This window comes from Protopterus annectens, chromosome 1.part0 (genome assembly GCF_019279795.1).
Source record: "Protopterus annectens isolate FY-2018-M chromosome 1.part0, PAN1.0, whole genome shotgun sequence".
NCBI classification, from domain to species: Eukaryota; Metazoa; Chordata; order Ceratodontiformes; family Protopteridae; genus Protopterus; species Protopterus annectens.
In genome coordinates, this window is record NC_056725.1 from 1,385,870,839 (window position 1) to 1,385,886,968 (window position 16,130).

At 40.1% G+C, this 16,130-nt stretch overlaps 1 protein-coding gene across 7 annotated transcripts in view; it reads left to right on the forward strand.

Moving 5' to 3' along the window:
• The window catches only part of ANKRD6 (ankyrin repeat domain 6), a 1,808,044-nt gene that overhangs the window by 1,468,923 nt on the left and 322,991 nt on the right, over positions 1 to 16,130 (forward strand). For all 7 annotated transcript variants that reach the window (XM_044067116.1, XM_044067125.1, XM_044067156.1 and 4 more), the window contains one exon: positions 7,948 to 8,025. In XM_044067116.1, coding sequence (XP_043923051.1) covers positions 7,948 to 8,025 — 78 coding nt within the window. The remainder of the gene's footprint in view (positions 1 to 7,947; positions 8,026 to 16,130) is intronic.

The window sequence follows — 16,130 nt, forward strand, 5'->3', positions numbered from 1 at the left end:
GTGATTTGTTTTAGTGATCATTTGGGGTTTTGTGTTTTCACTTTTTTCTTGCTACCATTATTTGATTTTTTCATTTGTATTTTTGTTTTTTAGTGATATAAACACATTTTTATATGTTGTGGAAATTTTGTGGATTCAGAATAAATGAATAATTGATTGTGTTCAAGTATGTTGTTATTATTTAAACTGGCTAGTCTAGAGCAGAAATAAGCAGAAATCAAGTATGTTGTTATTACTTAAACTGGCTAGTCTAAAGCAGAAATAGCGGATTGTACCCACAGCTAGGGATGGCAGTTCTCCCCCACCCCCTTCAGTTCAAAATACGTTACTTAGTCAGATTTTTTTCCTTTTAGTCAAATAAAATCAAAAGCCCAGTTAAAATAAGGCAAAAAAGGTAACTGAAATAGCCAATTGTTCCCACCTCTAAACTGGGTTTTCTAACCGAACAGGACATACCAGACACTGGGTATGTAGATTGTTTTTTGCAGCCTTTGCTGCTCAAGTTCTCCTGAGTGCAGCCCGCTCTGCTCCCCCTCGCTCCACTCAGGCTTGCTCCGCTCCACTATCCTACCCCCATTCCCACCCACCCGCTAATCAATTACATTTATTTCTAGTCAGCCACACTCACAGCCCCCCACCCAATCAGAACTCCTCACCAGTCCCAACCAATTATTCATAGCACACAACTTAAATACCTCCTCCAGTACACCATATCTAACCTTGCTTTCAGTTCTATACTTACCTCACCCTAATTTATCACAACTTATTGAAACAAATACTGTTACCAATCAATACACACCCACTTCATTCTGACCACACCCACCTACTTTCCAGTACACCATGCTAATCTCTCATTGCCTATTACTACTCACTCTCAGCACCCTGTCCTACCTCACATCGTATCACAAAAACTTAAATTACTCCCAGTACACTTATCTCCAGCTTCCAAACAATCCATTTAAAGTTAAGCCATGTACGTTTACTGTCAACCCAGCTATCTACAACTACTCGACTATAGATCTTGCCTCTCTCAAATGGTTTCCCCAATCTACAACCCTGCAGACAACCATGCAATACAATAAACTAATACTCAAATGCTTGAAGTACAGCTATTTAACAGCCGTCCTACTTACTCTTAGTGGGGATATTCACCCCAACCCCTGACCCACACCCTCTCAGGATAACTCTAAAAATGTTCAAAACCAGTCTGTCAGTGTCCCCAGAAAAGTCAATGACCTATTCATAATGAACTTAAATATCAGAAGTATAGCTAACAATATTTAGGAACTCCATCTAAACCTATCTTTATTCTCCCCTGACATAGTCTTGCTCACAGAAACCTGGCTCAAACCAGACATTCCTGATAACAAAATTCTTCCCACAGGCTATAGCATTCTTAGGCAAGATAGGAAAACAAAAAGAGGAGGTGGCATAGCCCTGCTCTTCAAAAACCATCTCATCATAGAGTGGACTAACCTTAACCCTCCCACCATCTCTAACTCAGAAATACTCCTGGCTAAAATAAAACTAAACAAAAATAAAAATATAAACATCCTGAGTACATATATTCCTCCTTGCAATAATATAGGCAAACTTGAAACCATCCTGGTCCTCCAATAATCTCCACCAAGAGACCATTTTACTAGGGGACTTTAACATTAATTGGCACTCCTGCAACTCTGATAATCCTACTATCCATGTCAACCTCAAAACGTTTACCCAATTTATCCAGTCTACTACAAGGATTGACAAAGCTACTAAAAAGGAAGCTATCCTTGACTGGATACTCCCCAACTACCCCAAACTTTCCTATACTTCTGGTACCCTCGCTGACTCACTCAGCAACCACCTCCCAACATATATAATATGTCATCAGACAAATCCTACAAAAAAAAAAAACAACTACCTACCACATCCGTAACACCAAAAACTTCAAGTTTCAAGATTTCATTACAGCCCTTAAGCTATCAAATTGGAATCCCCTCAAAACTCTACCCCTGGGTAGTGCAGTTGACAACTTCAACTCAATATTTTTAAACTTTCTAGATAACCTGGCCCCCATTAGGACAATATGAGCAAAATCCAGTTACTCTCCTTGCCTAACTAAACAAACAAAATCACTCCTAAAAGAAAGGGATAAAGCATGGCACAAATGGAACCAAAAAAAGTCAATAGCTACTCACCAGAAGTATCCCCACCTAAGAAACAAATCCAAAACCCAGATAAGACTTGATAAGAAGAATTACTATACTAGCTTAGAAACTAAATATCATAACAATCCTTCAAAATTCTGAACTCATTAAACAAACTTCTGTGTTCTGGTCAAACCAAGACCCCTTAACCAACAGCAAGTAATCCCCTAGAATGCATTTCAACCCAGTTTAATAAATAATTCAACTCCATCAAAATGCTTACTAACCAGAACTCCCCATCACTGCCCATCAACCTAACAACTCTGCTAGATAATAACACCTTCTCCTTAAAACCTGTCCCAACATATACCATATACAAATACTTGCTCAGGCTAAAATCCACAACCCTGGCACTGACAACCTACCCTCAAAGTTCTTAAAAATAACACCTGAATCCATCTCCTACCCAGTTTCTCTAATAATTAACCATTTTATGTCCGAGCAACATATCCCCACCCTATGGAATATTGCACACATCATAACCCTACACAAAGGAGGTCCTTACACAGACTTCTCCAACTATCGGCCCATAGCAATCCTATCCCCTCTATCAAAAATCCTCAAAATGTGTGTTCACATCCAAGTACTTAACCATCTCCTTGACAACTTACAAACACTCAGCACGGCTTCCGCCCCTACCACAGTACTACTACTGCCCTCATTAGCTGCATTAATACCATTAATCAACTTAAGAGCAAAGGTGACCTAGTGTCAGCCATTTTGTTAGACTTATCAAAAACATTGATACAGTTTTGCATAACAAACTAATTACCACCATGTTCAAACTTAACCTAAGGTATTCCACTCTAGCTTGGTTTCAGAACTATCTCACTGATCGACAACAGGCGGTGCATTGGAAGAAAACTCTTTCTCCCTTACTACCAGTAACAATGGGTGTGTCCCAAGGGTCTATTCTCAGCCCCCTCCTCTTTAACCTTTTTACAAATAATCTCCAAAATGCCACGACTCTTGCCACTCTTATACAGTATGCAGTTGACTCTACAGTCATATGTTCTGCCCCAACCCTATCGGAACTACAAAACATAACCCAGGCATCCTTCAGTGCTATTGAGTCATGGTTGACAGATGCCCAGTTAATCCTAAACCCAAATAAGACCAAACCCATGCTCTTCCTCCCCACTAAACTTGAAACCCAATCCACTCACTTCAACATCACATCCAGCAGTAACACTCTGATTGTACCTGTATCGTGCGGCAAACTTCTTGGTGTTACTATAGATCAAAATCTGAAGTTTGACTTATGCATTGCTCAAACTATAAAAAAAGTACACAAGAAAATAGGCACCTTATATAGATGCAAAAACTACCTAGCCACTAACTGTAGAATAACCACAGTCAGAACTCATCTTCTGTCAACTCTACTGTATGCTTCACCCATCTATACTAACCTCTCCAAATCAGACCTAAGCAAGCTAGATGCTTGCTATAATAAGATAGTCAAGTTTGCTACTAGTTGTCCTGCTAGAACTAATCATTGCAAGCCTCTAAGACAACTATCTTGGTTAGAACTCCCCCACCATCTCATACTCTCACAACTCTCTACTGCCCATCACATGTTCTATAAACCCGAAAAAGCTCCAATTCTACAAGGCCTCCTCAGCCCACATAAAAGTACGCGTCCACTAAAATCCACTAATTGAAGTAACCAGGAGTAAAAACAGCTCAGGTGATTGCCTATACTCTTGCTACATTGCTTAACAGTTGAACACCTTAACTCTCGAAATCAGAAGTTTAACTAGCTTAAAATTTTAAGCATCACGTTAAAGCACGCCTAACCTATACCTGAACTTGTACATGTACTGGGAATGTGTAGCTCATACTATGAACTAGCTCGTTGAAAAAGAAAAATTGTTAATAACCTATGTAATTAGCATCAAATTCAAGTCATATGACTACATTTGTTTACTTTCGCCTCTCACTGTTTAGATCTGTTAGACATTAAGTCTCTAGCTTGCTATGTTACGTGTATATATGACTAGCTGTCCTAACTGTACGCATTGTTCACAAATGTACCTGTATATATGACTAGCTATTCTACCTGTACGCATAGTTCACAGTATCACCTCCTACTACTGTAAACAAATGTAAAATAAAGTAATAAATAAAATAAGTAAATAAAATAAGTAAACTGTCAGGTAATGTACAATGGAGTTGTGGACTAAGCATATCTTTTATCCTGCATCAAATATATATGTGGACAGAGCAGATCTCTATCCTATATCATATGTGTAGGATTACCTAAATTACTTTAAACAGCAAAGCTTCAACATTATGAATGTCTACCACAAAATCGTGAAAAAGCCAATGTTGACATGCTACTAAGCATGCAAAAACAACTACACACATGCAAAATCTTTAAAAAATCATTGTTTTTAGCCTCCCACACCCCTGCTAAGTATATATACTTACTGTGAGATCGCGCAAAATCTGGGAAATGGCATATTCCCTAACCCCAAGAATTGTGCAGTGTCGCATACCTGTCAACCATCTGTTTAGCTGACCAAATGCAGTCAACTAAACAGATGTCAACTGAAAACAATTTTGACAAAAATATGCTGCCTATATATATATATATATATATATATATATATATATATATATATGTGTATATGTAGATGTAGATGTTTGTTTATAAGTATGTGTATCGCTGGTGTCATGCATCAACTAAATAATGAAAATCTGTCTGAAAATGTATTTAATTTGAAACCAGATACCTAACACTTTATGTTAAAAAGAAAGCATACAAAATACAACTGGCCCTCGGATTTTGAGAAGTATTCAATAGCATAGTTGGGTCCTCTGCTGTCTGGCTACAGTACCCTGATGTTAAATACCATTTCCACCCCGGGGGGGGGGGCAGAGTTCTCCCTACAGTACCCAGCATTACCCTAGTGCCACAGTTGTATTCTTTCCTCAGTACACAAAGAGCTAGTAATGAGATTCTGTAACATTCTGTGTTAATGGATTTCATTACCTATTCCTAGTATACTCCAACTACTGCTGAACACACCTCACATACTGACTGAATTTTCCCCAGCCATCCTTCATCACAATGCCAACAGTTTGTCAGATGTGAAAATGGCTGCATGACAGGCACAAAGGCTTTCCTGCATGCATTCTGACCTTCCAAACAACAGGGCAAAGCTAGGTAAGCTCTGTTAGAGATGTGCCAACATACAGAGAATTGAGTTGTCCTTGCTGTAAAACAAGAGACAGCACACAACGCATAGTACTGCTACACACGTGATCTTCATTCTTGCTCTCAGCAGCTTCTCTCATCCCCCAGTACAGCTCCACTTTTATGTGGGACCTGGAACTACTGTCACTTAGACCTACCATCATATATTGTCTGCACTACCACTTCCCTCTTACAGGTGGAGCTGTTAATGCCACAACAGCCCAGTAACTTTAATGACAAACATACTCTTTTACATTAGGTTTATACATTACCATTTATCAGAAATAAAAATCCTACAAGTTGCAGTATTGTAAGCCCAGTTCCCATTCTGGAATCAAAGCATGGGGTTCTGCCAGTCTACCTTATCCTACTGCATTTAGAGAACTTCGGGATCCGTATGTTAACAGAACTGGGCATAACATCACCACTTGGGTTAGTGCTACCACACGCAGTTCCCATTTTGAATCCGGCCATAAATGTCCTGAAATTATAGTCAGGTGTCTCAGAAGACTGTACAGAGTTTGCTACCCTGCTTGTGTTTAAGCTTTCTAATATTGTTTGTATTATCAATAGGCTGTGACTTAAGTAAAATTAATTTTGAAGATAACACAGTAATGCTTCAGTATTATCTGCTATTTTAACAGTATTAACCACATTCATTTTTTATGTTTTCATCTTGCTGGAAATGAAGTTACATTGTTAAGACAAAAAAACTATTCCTGGTTTAATATCATTGTAAGCAACAAGACGGACATAGTGAAAAAAGTGAATATTCTCTTGGCTTTGGTAATACTGTCACTGTGAAGTCAACAGAGAATGAGTTAAGCTAACCCCTTTCTAAACAAAATTAAACAAAGCTAATAACAGAGTGATGAGTATCCTTTAAAGGCAGTAATGTTCTGCATTTAGACCATCTGGGCCTGTATCTTTCCCTTTAGCTGCTGCCTTAATAGGTTTATTTACTTCTTACCATGATGTTGAGGCTACCAGCATATCCTTCTTGGATTCAGCTAAACTGAGAAAGTTGCACTTGTCTAGGAAAGCTTTGGCTCCCCCACATTTCTGTCCCTACACCCCACAATCACACTTAAATCTGTGTAAAAATCTATAAAGAATCTAGTTATCTTCGGTATTTTGATAATCTTAAATTATGCCCGTAGTCACATATATAATGCCTATGTAATAGTAATTGCTCTCTTTCTGTATAGTTACGAACATGCTGAGGTATGTATTGTTTCATGCATCTATTACATCTGTTTCAGTAACTTAATAGTTATTATATTTTGTCTTTTGCATATTTGTTAGAATGCATAGCTATTGCTTTGATGGCTCCCAAATCAGCCCATGTACCCAGTTAACAAAATGAATGAAGGAATGAAGAATGACTAAATGGTAACTTTTCAGCTTATATGTAATCTTGCCATCCTTTGAGCTTATTGCTGAAATATTATAATGCCTCTTCCTTTATTTTATCTTAAAGCCAACAGATTCCCCATTCCCCAGTTTATAGTGGTAGTATAGTATATATTTGTAGTTCACAATCTTATTGCTGCCATCTCCAAATGCTTAAAGCTTTCATATGTTGTTGACTAATCATTTTCACTGTTAAGTGTTTATACTCCCAGACTTTGTACTTATTCTTAAACCAGGATGTTGTGCTGTTTTAACTGATTCTATTACCTCCCTGTTTATCCATCTAGCTCTCTTTATATCTTAGTTTTGGTTGCTGAGTATACATTAAGCTTAGTACAGTTAAAGGGATTGCCACCTCACTTTTATATGCATGGAGTGCAGACAGCTGATCTTGCAATATTTAGGTGCAGCGAATGTAATATCCTCTCTACGTTCCCTTTTCCGCAATATAAGGTGGTCCATTCTACAGGGTCTTGTCCCTTGTTACACATATGTAAATTAACATTCCAAAGACCCTCCCCTACGATTAGCCATTGGTGCATCAGTAGTACTCGAAGCATTTACTGTATTACCCACATTCCCCAGTTGCCAATCAGTAATCCAATCAACTTGATTTTAATAATGTGGGGGAGATATTAATGTAAACTGCAGGTCACTTGCGTGAAAGGGTGTCCTGTATCCCACATACTTAACACCTCCATAGTCCACAGTACAACCCTTCTTGACTTTACTTTTCTTTCTGCAAGAGGCAGCATCTTTAAAACAAAGAGATAAATGTGGATGAGTGGGTGGGTAAAGCCTTATTGAGTGATCAGCAAAGGTTCAATGATTTATTTATTTTTTATGGGTACAGTTAGGGGTATATGGACAAGCCTTCCAAACAATGTAGTATGGTCAGAAGCTGTAGAATTCAACAGTGCATGAGACAGATGTACAACAGTTTTCAGGAAATGGAGGAAGAGTACATATGCTGTGGTCATCTGAGCTCCACAACTTAAACAGCATGCATGGCATAGGCAGACTGGGTGGTCCAGGTCCAGATGAATCATATGTTGTAATGTTACAGTTTGTGTGTCTGAGGTAAGTTGTTAAAATAACTATGTTCTGAAGAAATCTTGATTTTTGCCCTGTCCTTGTCTGTAGGCATCAATGACTCCACTGGACACAGCTCGGTATCATAACAACCCAGAAACTGCACTTCTGCTCACCAGAGCTCCCCAGGTATCTGCTGTTATTTCTATTATGCCCGTCTTTTGTCAGTTACATTGGCTAGTAATCCACAGGGTCATTTTTCTTTTTTTCTGGACACAAATAAGGCATGCTAATAGTTATTTGGAAGTAATCTAAATCTAATGTGACAAGAAGTGACATCATTAATTGACCAACATTGCACGTGCCACTGTCGTATTAGATTTTAGTAGGTCACCCATCTGTAGTGACAGTGTGGACACAGGTGAAGTAGCTGAAAGTTTTATTTTTATTTATTTGTGTATTATTTATTAATTTAATTCATTAACTGCAGTAGGACATTGATCCCAGTGAATCTTTTTCATGTTCATCTAAGGTGATATTGAAAAATGACAGTTAGAGTCGGTCATTGTTTCAGGCAAATATTACACTTATACATGAAGTAAAAAAGTACAGTATAAACAGGAAGGTACTTACAACACATTCAGTTTTGTGCAATAAAGTATTTGTGTGTCGACATGCGTGAATGGGCGTTCCTTCGTTGAAGGTTGTGCGTTAGGCCTGGCAAGCCAGCACGTAAAAATCTATTGCCAATCATTAGCGGACCGGAGTTCCGCTGTGGCGACCCCTAACCGGGAAAAGCCGAAAGACACAAACAAACAAAACGTACATTTGTGAAAGAAAAAAGAGCATTTCAAGGCTTTGAAATGTTAAACAGTGAGTGTGAAGCCAAGGAGTTTTGAAGATGTGTGCTAGGCAAATAAGTTCCCTTTGGGGACAAACCTTCCATTTCTACATATTGTTTGTGTTTTATCACTTTCCTCTTCAGGAAAGTTGTGTTAAAGATAGGAGTTTTGTGTTTTAAAGCACTGTCACAAGAATGTATTGTACTTTTAAATGGGAACACTCCCTTTCCCTGTCAGTTTAAAGTTGTGTAACTGAAAACCATTTTTTCTATGTGAAATTATGTTTATTTTACTTTTATGTGGCTACCAAAGTGTTTAAAGTACTTTTTACTGTGTTTTTTTGTAAAAATTTGAGTTTTAAAGACTTGTACTTTTCACTGGCATTTGCTTGTCTTCCCTGGGAAAGAGACACCCTTTTCAAGACTATGGACACCACCAAAAAACAAAGTTAAGCAAACAGCCTTTGCCACCACAGCATGCTAGCAATTTGCCTCAGCCACAGGTGGGTGACTATGCTGTGGCTATTTGTTGTACCTCAGACCACTCATCTATTACCCTAGATCCCTCTGGTTTAGAACCTACAGCCACTATGGACCGGGGGTTAGCAGTGTCTTCTGTGGCTGTTGAGGATCCCCTCAGTGGTCAAGGGAGAGCCACGCTTGTTGATCCTAAGGGAGGGAATAGGGAAGGATTTCCTGTTGTATCAGAATGCTGTGCCCATCTTTGGAGAAGCTGCTTTTGCCATTAGTAACATGGCTGACCCCACTTTTTTCCTGTCAAAAAGAAACAGTAAACAAAGCATGTAGCTACTCCTCCACAAATTTCCTTAGACTGGGTCTGGCTCAGGGTTGTAGTTTCTGGTAAAAGAAAGAGAGATACCTCTTTTCCTGAAGAGATTCAAGATTCTGAATATGAACAGGAAGATGAAGGGACAGGTACAGGGTTTTCTCCTCAGATTTCTGATTCAGACTCTGTGTAGAGCTGAGTTTTTCATTCTTCCTGAGGGATTTCACTTTCTTTGAGTCTGTTAAAAGAATATACCAGTGTTTTCATTGGGAGAACTTCAAGGTTTCTCAGTCCCTCAGAAAGCACTTTGAGTTGTTACAAAAGGAATTTTCAGAACCTTCATCCATTCATCCTGTTTTGTCTGATTTAGTAGATGTGTGTGTTACTGCCTGCAGTTTCCCTGATAGCCAACCAGCTGCCCCAGAAAAGGGAGGTAAGATGTTTAAAGTTCCTTAGTATTTTACATATTACACACTTTTACCAAACCTGACCTAGCAGCTATAGTTTTTGTTGATCTCACTGCTGCTAAATAATTAATTCCAATCCTACTCTCTCTGATAAGGTTGGGAAAATTATTGGTAAGTATGGGGGGAAGTGCATACTTAAGCAACTTTGATTTTCAGAATTTTGAATATGTTAAAGTTTGTTTTGACTAATTGTGAACGTATGAGGAATATTTTATTTGTAGTTTCTTCTTGTGAAGAAAAATCTGCTTTAAATAATTTAGATTATTTTTGTGCAAGTCACTACTCATTGTTTGCATTGCCTGTGTGACTTTACTGATTCTTCTTCCAGGGGTGTGGCCACTGGTACTGTTTTGATGAGGTTTGCATTGTTGCATTCTCAGAACCTCCCAGATGATGTTAAAAATGAGATTTTAAATTCCTCCTTGGATACAGATTACTTTGTTGAAGAGGTGATCAAGTAATGTGATGAAAGGGCTAAGCTAATCATAGAATTTCTTAAGATTTTTCAGCTCTCCTTTTCCAAATTTTCTATGGAATTCTGTAACTCCTCATCCAGTTTTAGCAAAAAGCAGAATAAACAATCTCAACAGAAAACAGGCAAACAGACATTTAAAAATAAATATCAGGGGGTTCCAAAAAGAAGCACTGAACTCTCAAACTAAGGACAGTCCAACAAGTCTGAATGACTGTTAAAGAGACCTTGTGACCTCCAAACACCCTGGTCCATTTTTTTCCCCAGAAAGTCTGAATCTTCATTTTTCTGTTTGGCAACAAATAGTTTCACACAAATTGGTTTTGAAGATCATTCATCAAGGTTACAAATCACAGTGGTAGGAAATTCCTCCTTTCCATCGGAGTCGTGTCATCGTCAAGATCAGACTCTTTTTGTTTCCTCCAGTTCTTCATCACATGCTGTGTCAAGGAGTGATAGAACCGGTTCCTCCTTCTCAGGTGGAGAAGGGTTTTTATTCAAGGATGTTCTTAGTGACAAATAAAGAAAATGCTTGGAGACCAGTTTTGGATCTTTCTTTCATAAATGTATTTGTGATAGTGGCCAAATTCAAAATGATGTGCACGTCACAACCTGTTACCTCTTCATCCTCTTTCAAATTTCCTGGTAACACTAGATTTAAAAGATGCGTATCATCACATCTCTGTTCATCCTTACTTCAGACATGTCTTAAGATTTTGTGTTTCTGGATCACATTAGCTGTTCTCTGCCTTACTCTTTGGATTGTCCAGTGAACCAGGAGTGTTCACAAAATGTCTAGCTCTAGTTATAGCTCATCACAGGCTACAGGGTATCCGCAGTTTTCCATTTTTAGACAACTTACTTATCTTTGCAGAATCTTTTTCAAAGTGTCTGGAATCTCTCTCTTGGCTGAGAGATTTCTTGCACAAGCTGGGATTCCAAGAGAACATTCAAAACTCTTTCTTGACTCCTTCACACAGGATTGTACTCATGGGATATCAACTAGACACCTCAGTTCAAAGAGCTTTTCTTCCACTGGGAAAAAAATAAATCTATATCTAAATTTATTTCTGAGTTTTTCCACTCAGACTTTGGTCACTCTGAGGGAATACCTCAGGATTTTTGGTCTCATGGCTTCTGTAATTCTCATAACACTTGTGGCAAGACTCCACATGAGAGAGACATTGGTATCTGAAGTCTCTTTTGGCCCAGCTCCAACACCCTTTGTTTTTTCAAATCTCAGTGCTGGGACTTGTCAGAAGAGAAATCATTTGGTGGAGACAATGGATATCCTTAAATCCAGGTTTCCCCTTCTCCCTCCCTGTTCCAAAGCAGTCACCACCGATACCTTGGACTTTCCTTGAGGAGCAGTGTCAGGTGGGATAAAAGTGCAGGGTGTGTGGGACACCAAGGACAAACACAACCACATAAATGTCAAAGAGATGCTTGCCTTGGTCAAGGCACTCAACTCTCTGAATCATCTTTGGTTGACAGGACCTCTTCCAAGTTGTTACAGACAATACCTCAGTCATGTGGTACGTCACCAGGCAGAGAGGAACCAGGTAATACCACCTTTGCAGACTAGTCGTATTAACTTGGAATGTAGCATCATAGCACAGTCTCACTCTACAGGCATCCTGCATTCCATCAGAGAAAAACTGTGGCAGACAAACTGAGCAGGACCAAGGAAGACCGACAAAATGAAAAATAGATCATGGGGTCTTCCGAGATTTGATCCATTTGTAGGGAATTCTTCAAGTAGACCTCTTTGCCTCCTCTTTGAACAATTTACTGGCAAGATTATGTTCTAGGATTCCATGCAAGAAGGCCTAGAAAACAGATCACTTTTCTTTCCCATGGACAATAATTTTCTGGTATGTTTTCCACCATTTCCACTAATATCCTTAGTACTTCTGAAGATTTAGAAGGAATCTCGAAAGATTATTGTGATGACTCCCTTCTGGCCTGAGCAATAGTGTATCTGATGTCCTTTTCATTCTTCCCCAACATATGGGTTACAGATCCAACCTTGGATCTGACTCAGCTGCATTCTGCAGACATATAGATACAACTCTCAAGCTCCTTATGCTCTAGTCAGCCTGCAATACGTACCCATAATGCCCTAGTCAGCCTGCAATATGTCAGATCTCCTTTGCCACCATCTCACATGGAAGCAGACCTCTCTCTGAAGCCTTTTATTCAATAGTTTGAGCATTTGTGAGTAGTTTTTAAGAATCATCATCTATTTAACTTTCTTTAAGTCCTCTCTCTTCTTAACTGTCTAATTTTTGCAGTTTCTATATAGTAGTTCTTTCTTTGCCCTTTTTCTACCTTTTGAGGTAATCTTGTTGAGTACCATTGTTGGTACCTCCTTCCTGTACTTATACTCCCTTTCCTACCCTTTCTTTAGGCTGTTTACCTCTACCATTGTTGGCAGTTTTTCTAAAAGGAAATCTTTATTTTCTATCTTTCTAAAACTATAGCTGAGCAGCCAACAGGTTTTAAAAAAATTCACTTCCCATGGGCACAAAATTACAAATTCTGATGCCCACAGGGAGTTAATTTATTGGCTAGGAGCAATACACCATGATACAGATTGTGCTGTCTGTGGTGCTTTCAATTCAACGACGATTGCAGATAGGAGGAACAATTCGGTCCTCAAGGGATTACTACCCACTTCTTCTTCCTCCTCCTCTGGGGTGCAAACCTCCAGCAAGCATTATTAAGCTCCATTGGAAATTAGAAAAAGGCCCCCTCCTAAGTCTCCGAAGATGACTTTTACTTTTTGCTTCAGACACATCTCAGAAAATTTGAAGATCTTCAGATCCTACTTCAACAGATACAAATACTTTGGATCCCAAACCCTTGGATCTGTTAATATCTATCAAATCTCTGATACAGCCATCGGATCCAAAAACCTTGGATCCAACTCCTGGTATTTCAAAGACTCCTAGAACTCAATCACAATTCATGATTGATCCTATGTCTCCTCGGCTCTACTCCCCTTTTCCGCAAACCACTCTGAGGAAACACTCTAGGCCACAGTCCACTACCCTGTCTGTCAGGTCCTCCAGAAGTCTCCCCGAAGCCGTAGTGGGTAGGATGCTGAGGAAGTTTCTCAGTGCTCAGATGCAGATGGGGTGTTATTCCGTGTCTGTCTTCAATTGGATCCATGGCCTCCCTTCCACCTCCCATATACTAATATCCCCGTCTCCAGTCAGTCCCACAGTTTTAGAGCCCTTGTATCCAAGAGTCTCAAGAGAATCTGTGTCAGAGTCAAAAAGGGTTATGTGTTAGACTCTTGACAGTTTTCCTGACTGGTTCTGCTCCTATCCCCTCAAATCAGGATGAGTCTCAGAGCTGAAGCATCAGAGTCAGATCCATGGGGCCGGGATCAACTCCGATGTTGACAGAGCTGACCTTGCCACTCAGAGCCTCAGCACTAGATAGCTCAAGTCTGATTCTCTCCATGAGGCATGGATTGGGACAGAGTTGGAGCTTGTCTGCTTTGTAACTTTCGGCTGCAAGGTGACCAACCACAGCTTCTGCTGGCCCATCTGTCTTCGAGGTAGTGTAGACGGTTTTCTCTCATCCAAGAGATCTGATCTTCCACTCTTCTTTGGATCCTTCATCCATTCCCCCAGTAGGTCTGAGCTGTAATCCCATCAGACCTATTCCATAGGGACAGCCAGTGTCAGCTAGCATCCAGACATTTCCCTTGGAGGATCTTCCCCTTTCTTCGGACACCTCGCCAGTGTATCCCGCTAAGGAGGTTCCCCATAAGAGAACATGCAGAAGGAGGCACATAGATTCCTCTTTGGAATCTCTTACAGAGGATACTGACTTTGACGAAGGGAAGGGTCTCTCAGATCACCATCTGATGACATATCATTCAGAAACATTTTAGAGATTCTTAAGCAGAAAGGTGGTTAGTCCTCAGATAATCCTTCCCAAGAGGAGTTAGTATTTCTGAAAACTTTTGGATCTGGCCCATCTGCATCTTGGATGAGTCCCCCAGCTGCCAAGCTTATCAACCTAGTCTCTCACTGGGCATGGAAGGAACCAGACTCTGTTGAACCAACCCCCATTTCCTATGCAAGATTTTTTGCACTACCAAAAGACAGACCCCACTGGAGCAAAGGGGTCCCTGTTGATGTTATGGTTGTGGCGGCATCCACAAAAAAGGAGCTAGCTGAGCAGAGCTCCTGTGTCCATTCCCCTAACAGAGAATTATGGGCATTGGACAGATTTGGAAAGCGATATTTGCTTCAACAACCTTTGACTTGAGGTCCCTGAATTATTTGGCGCATGTTACAAGACTGCAGAGGGATTTGACCAAGGAGCTCTCCAAATCCCTCTTAAACTCCATGTCTGCAGAGGACTAAAAAAGATCATCCTTACAACTGGCCAGTCTATTATCCATTTCCAGTGCATCCATAAGGATGATAGCCCATGCTGCAGAAAGTACCTTATAGGCCACCTGTTCAGGCAGTGTCATACGGAGACATGCTTGGATGCAGTTATGGGACTTTTAAGTTTTCTTTCATCAGTGCTCCTTTTGATGGAATGTCCTTGTTTGGTCCTTCTGTTAAAGAAATGCTCTCCTGCATTGAACAGAAAAAAAAGACCCTGTCTGCCATAAGGATTTGCTTTTCTACCCCTCTATGATCCTTTTCCCTGAGTCACATATAGGGCAAAACAATGTGGTTCCATAAATCTCAGGGATCTTTCCAAGATTCATGTGGGGACAACTCCTTCAGAGGCAGAGGGGAAGTTCAAATGGAAGACACCATCCTCAGAGCAGAAGGGCCCAGAAAACCACGGTTTTTGGGATTCCTTTCTGGATTGACCCTTTTAGCACTCCTGAATGGTTGCCCGACTGCTCACTTCTCGAGGCAGTCGAGGGGGCACTTGTCTTTGCACCAAGATGGCTGGGCTTTTATAACAAAAGATCCTTGTGTGCTAAAAATAATATCCAGAGGTTATTTCATACCATTTTTCCAGATGCCGCCAATCAAAAGAAGAAAGCTTCCTGATGTTCCACCCAGTCAGAGAAAAGCTGTAGCTCAAGAGATTCAGAAGCTGCTAAACAAAAGAGTCATCCAGGAGGCCCTGCCAGACCAAAGAGGATTCAGAACTTACTCATGGTTCTTTTTAGTGCCAAAGACGACAGGGGACCTGATACCAGTTTTGGAACTAATCAGCCTGAAATAATTTGTGAGGAAATCAAAGTTCTGAATGGTCATGGTTCAGTCCATTGTGCCCTTTTTGCACAAGGATGACTGGATGTGCTCAGTCGATCTTGAGGATGCATACTATTATATCAAAATGAACAGATACGCCCGAAGATACCTGCACTTTCGGTTGGGAGCCAGCCACTATCCTTTCAGAGCCCTGCCCTTTGGACTCACTCCAGCCTGCAGGGTGTTTACCGAGTGTCTGGCAGTGGTAGCAGCTCACATGAGACTGCTAGGATTCCGAGTGCTTCAATATTTAGACAACTGGCTCCTCGCCACTCAAACCAGGCATCTCCTAGAACAGTCCAGGGACTATTTTCTCCAGTATTGTCAAACACTAGGCATTACAGTCAACATTTCCAAATTCAAATTCAAACTGGTACAGAGCCTGGAGGTCATAGGTGCCCAGTTAAACACAATAAATCAAATTGCTTCTCTGCCTGTTCATTCTGTAGATACAGTCAAGTTTCAGGTTCAGCAAATTCTTCTT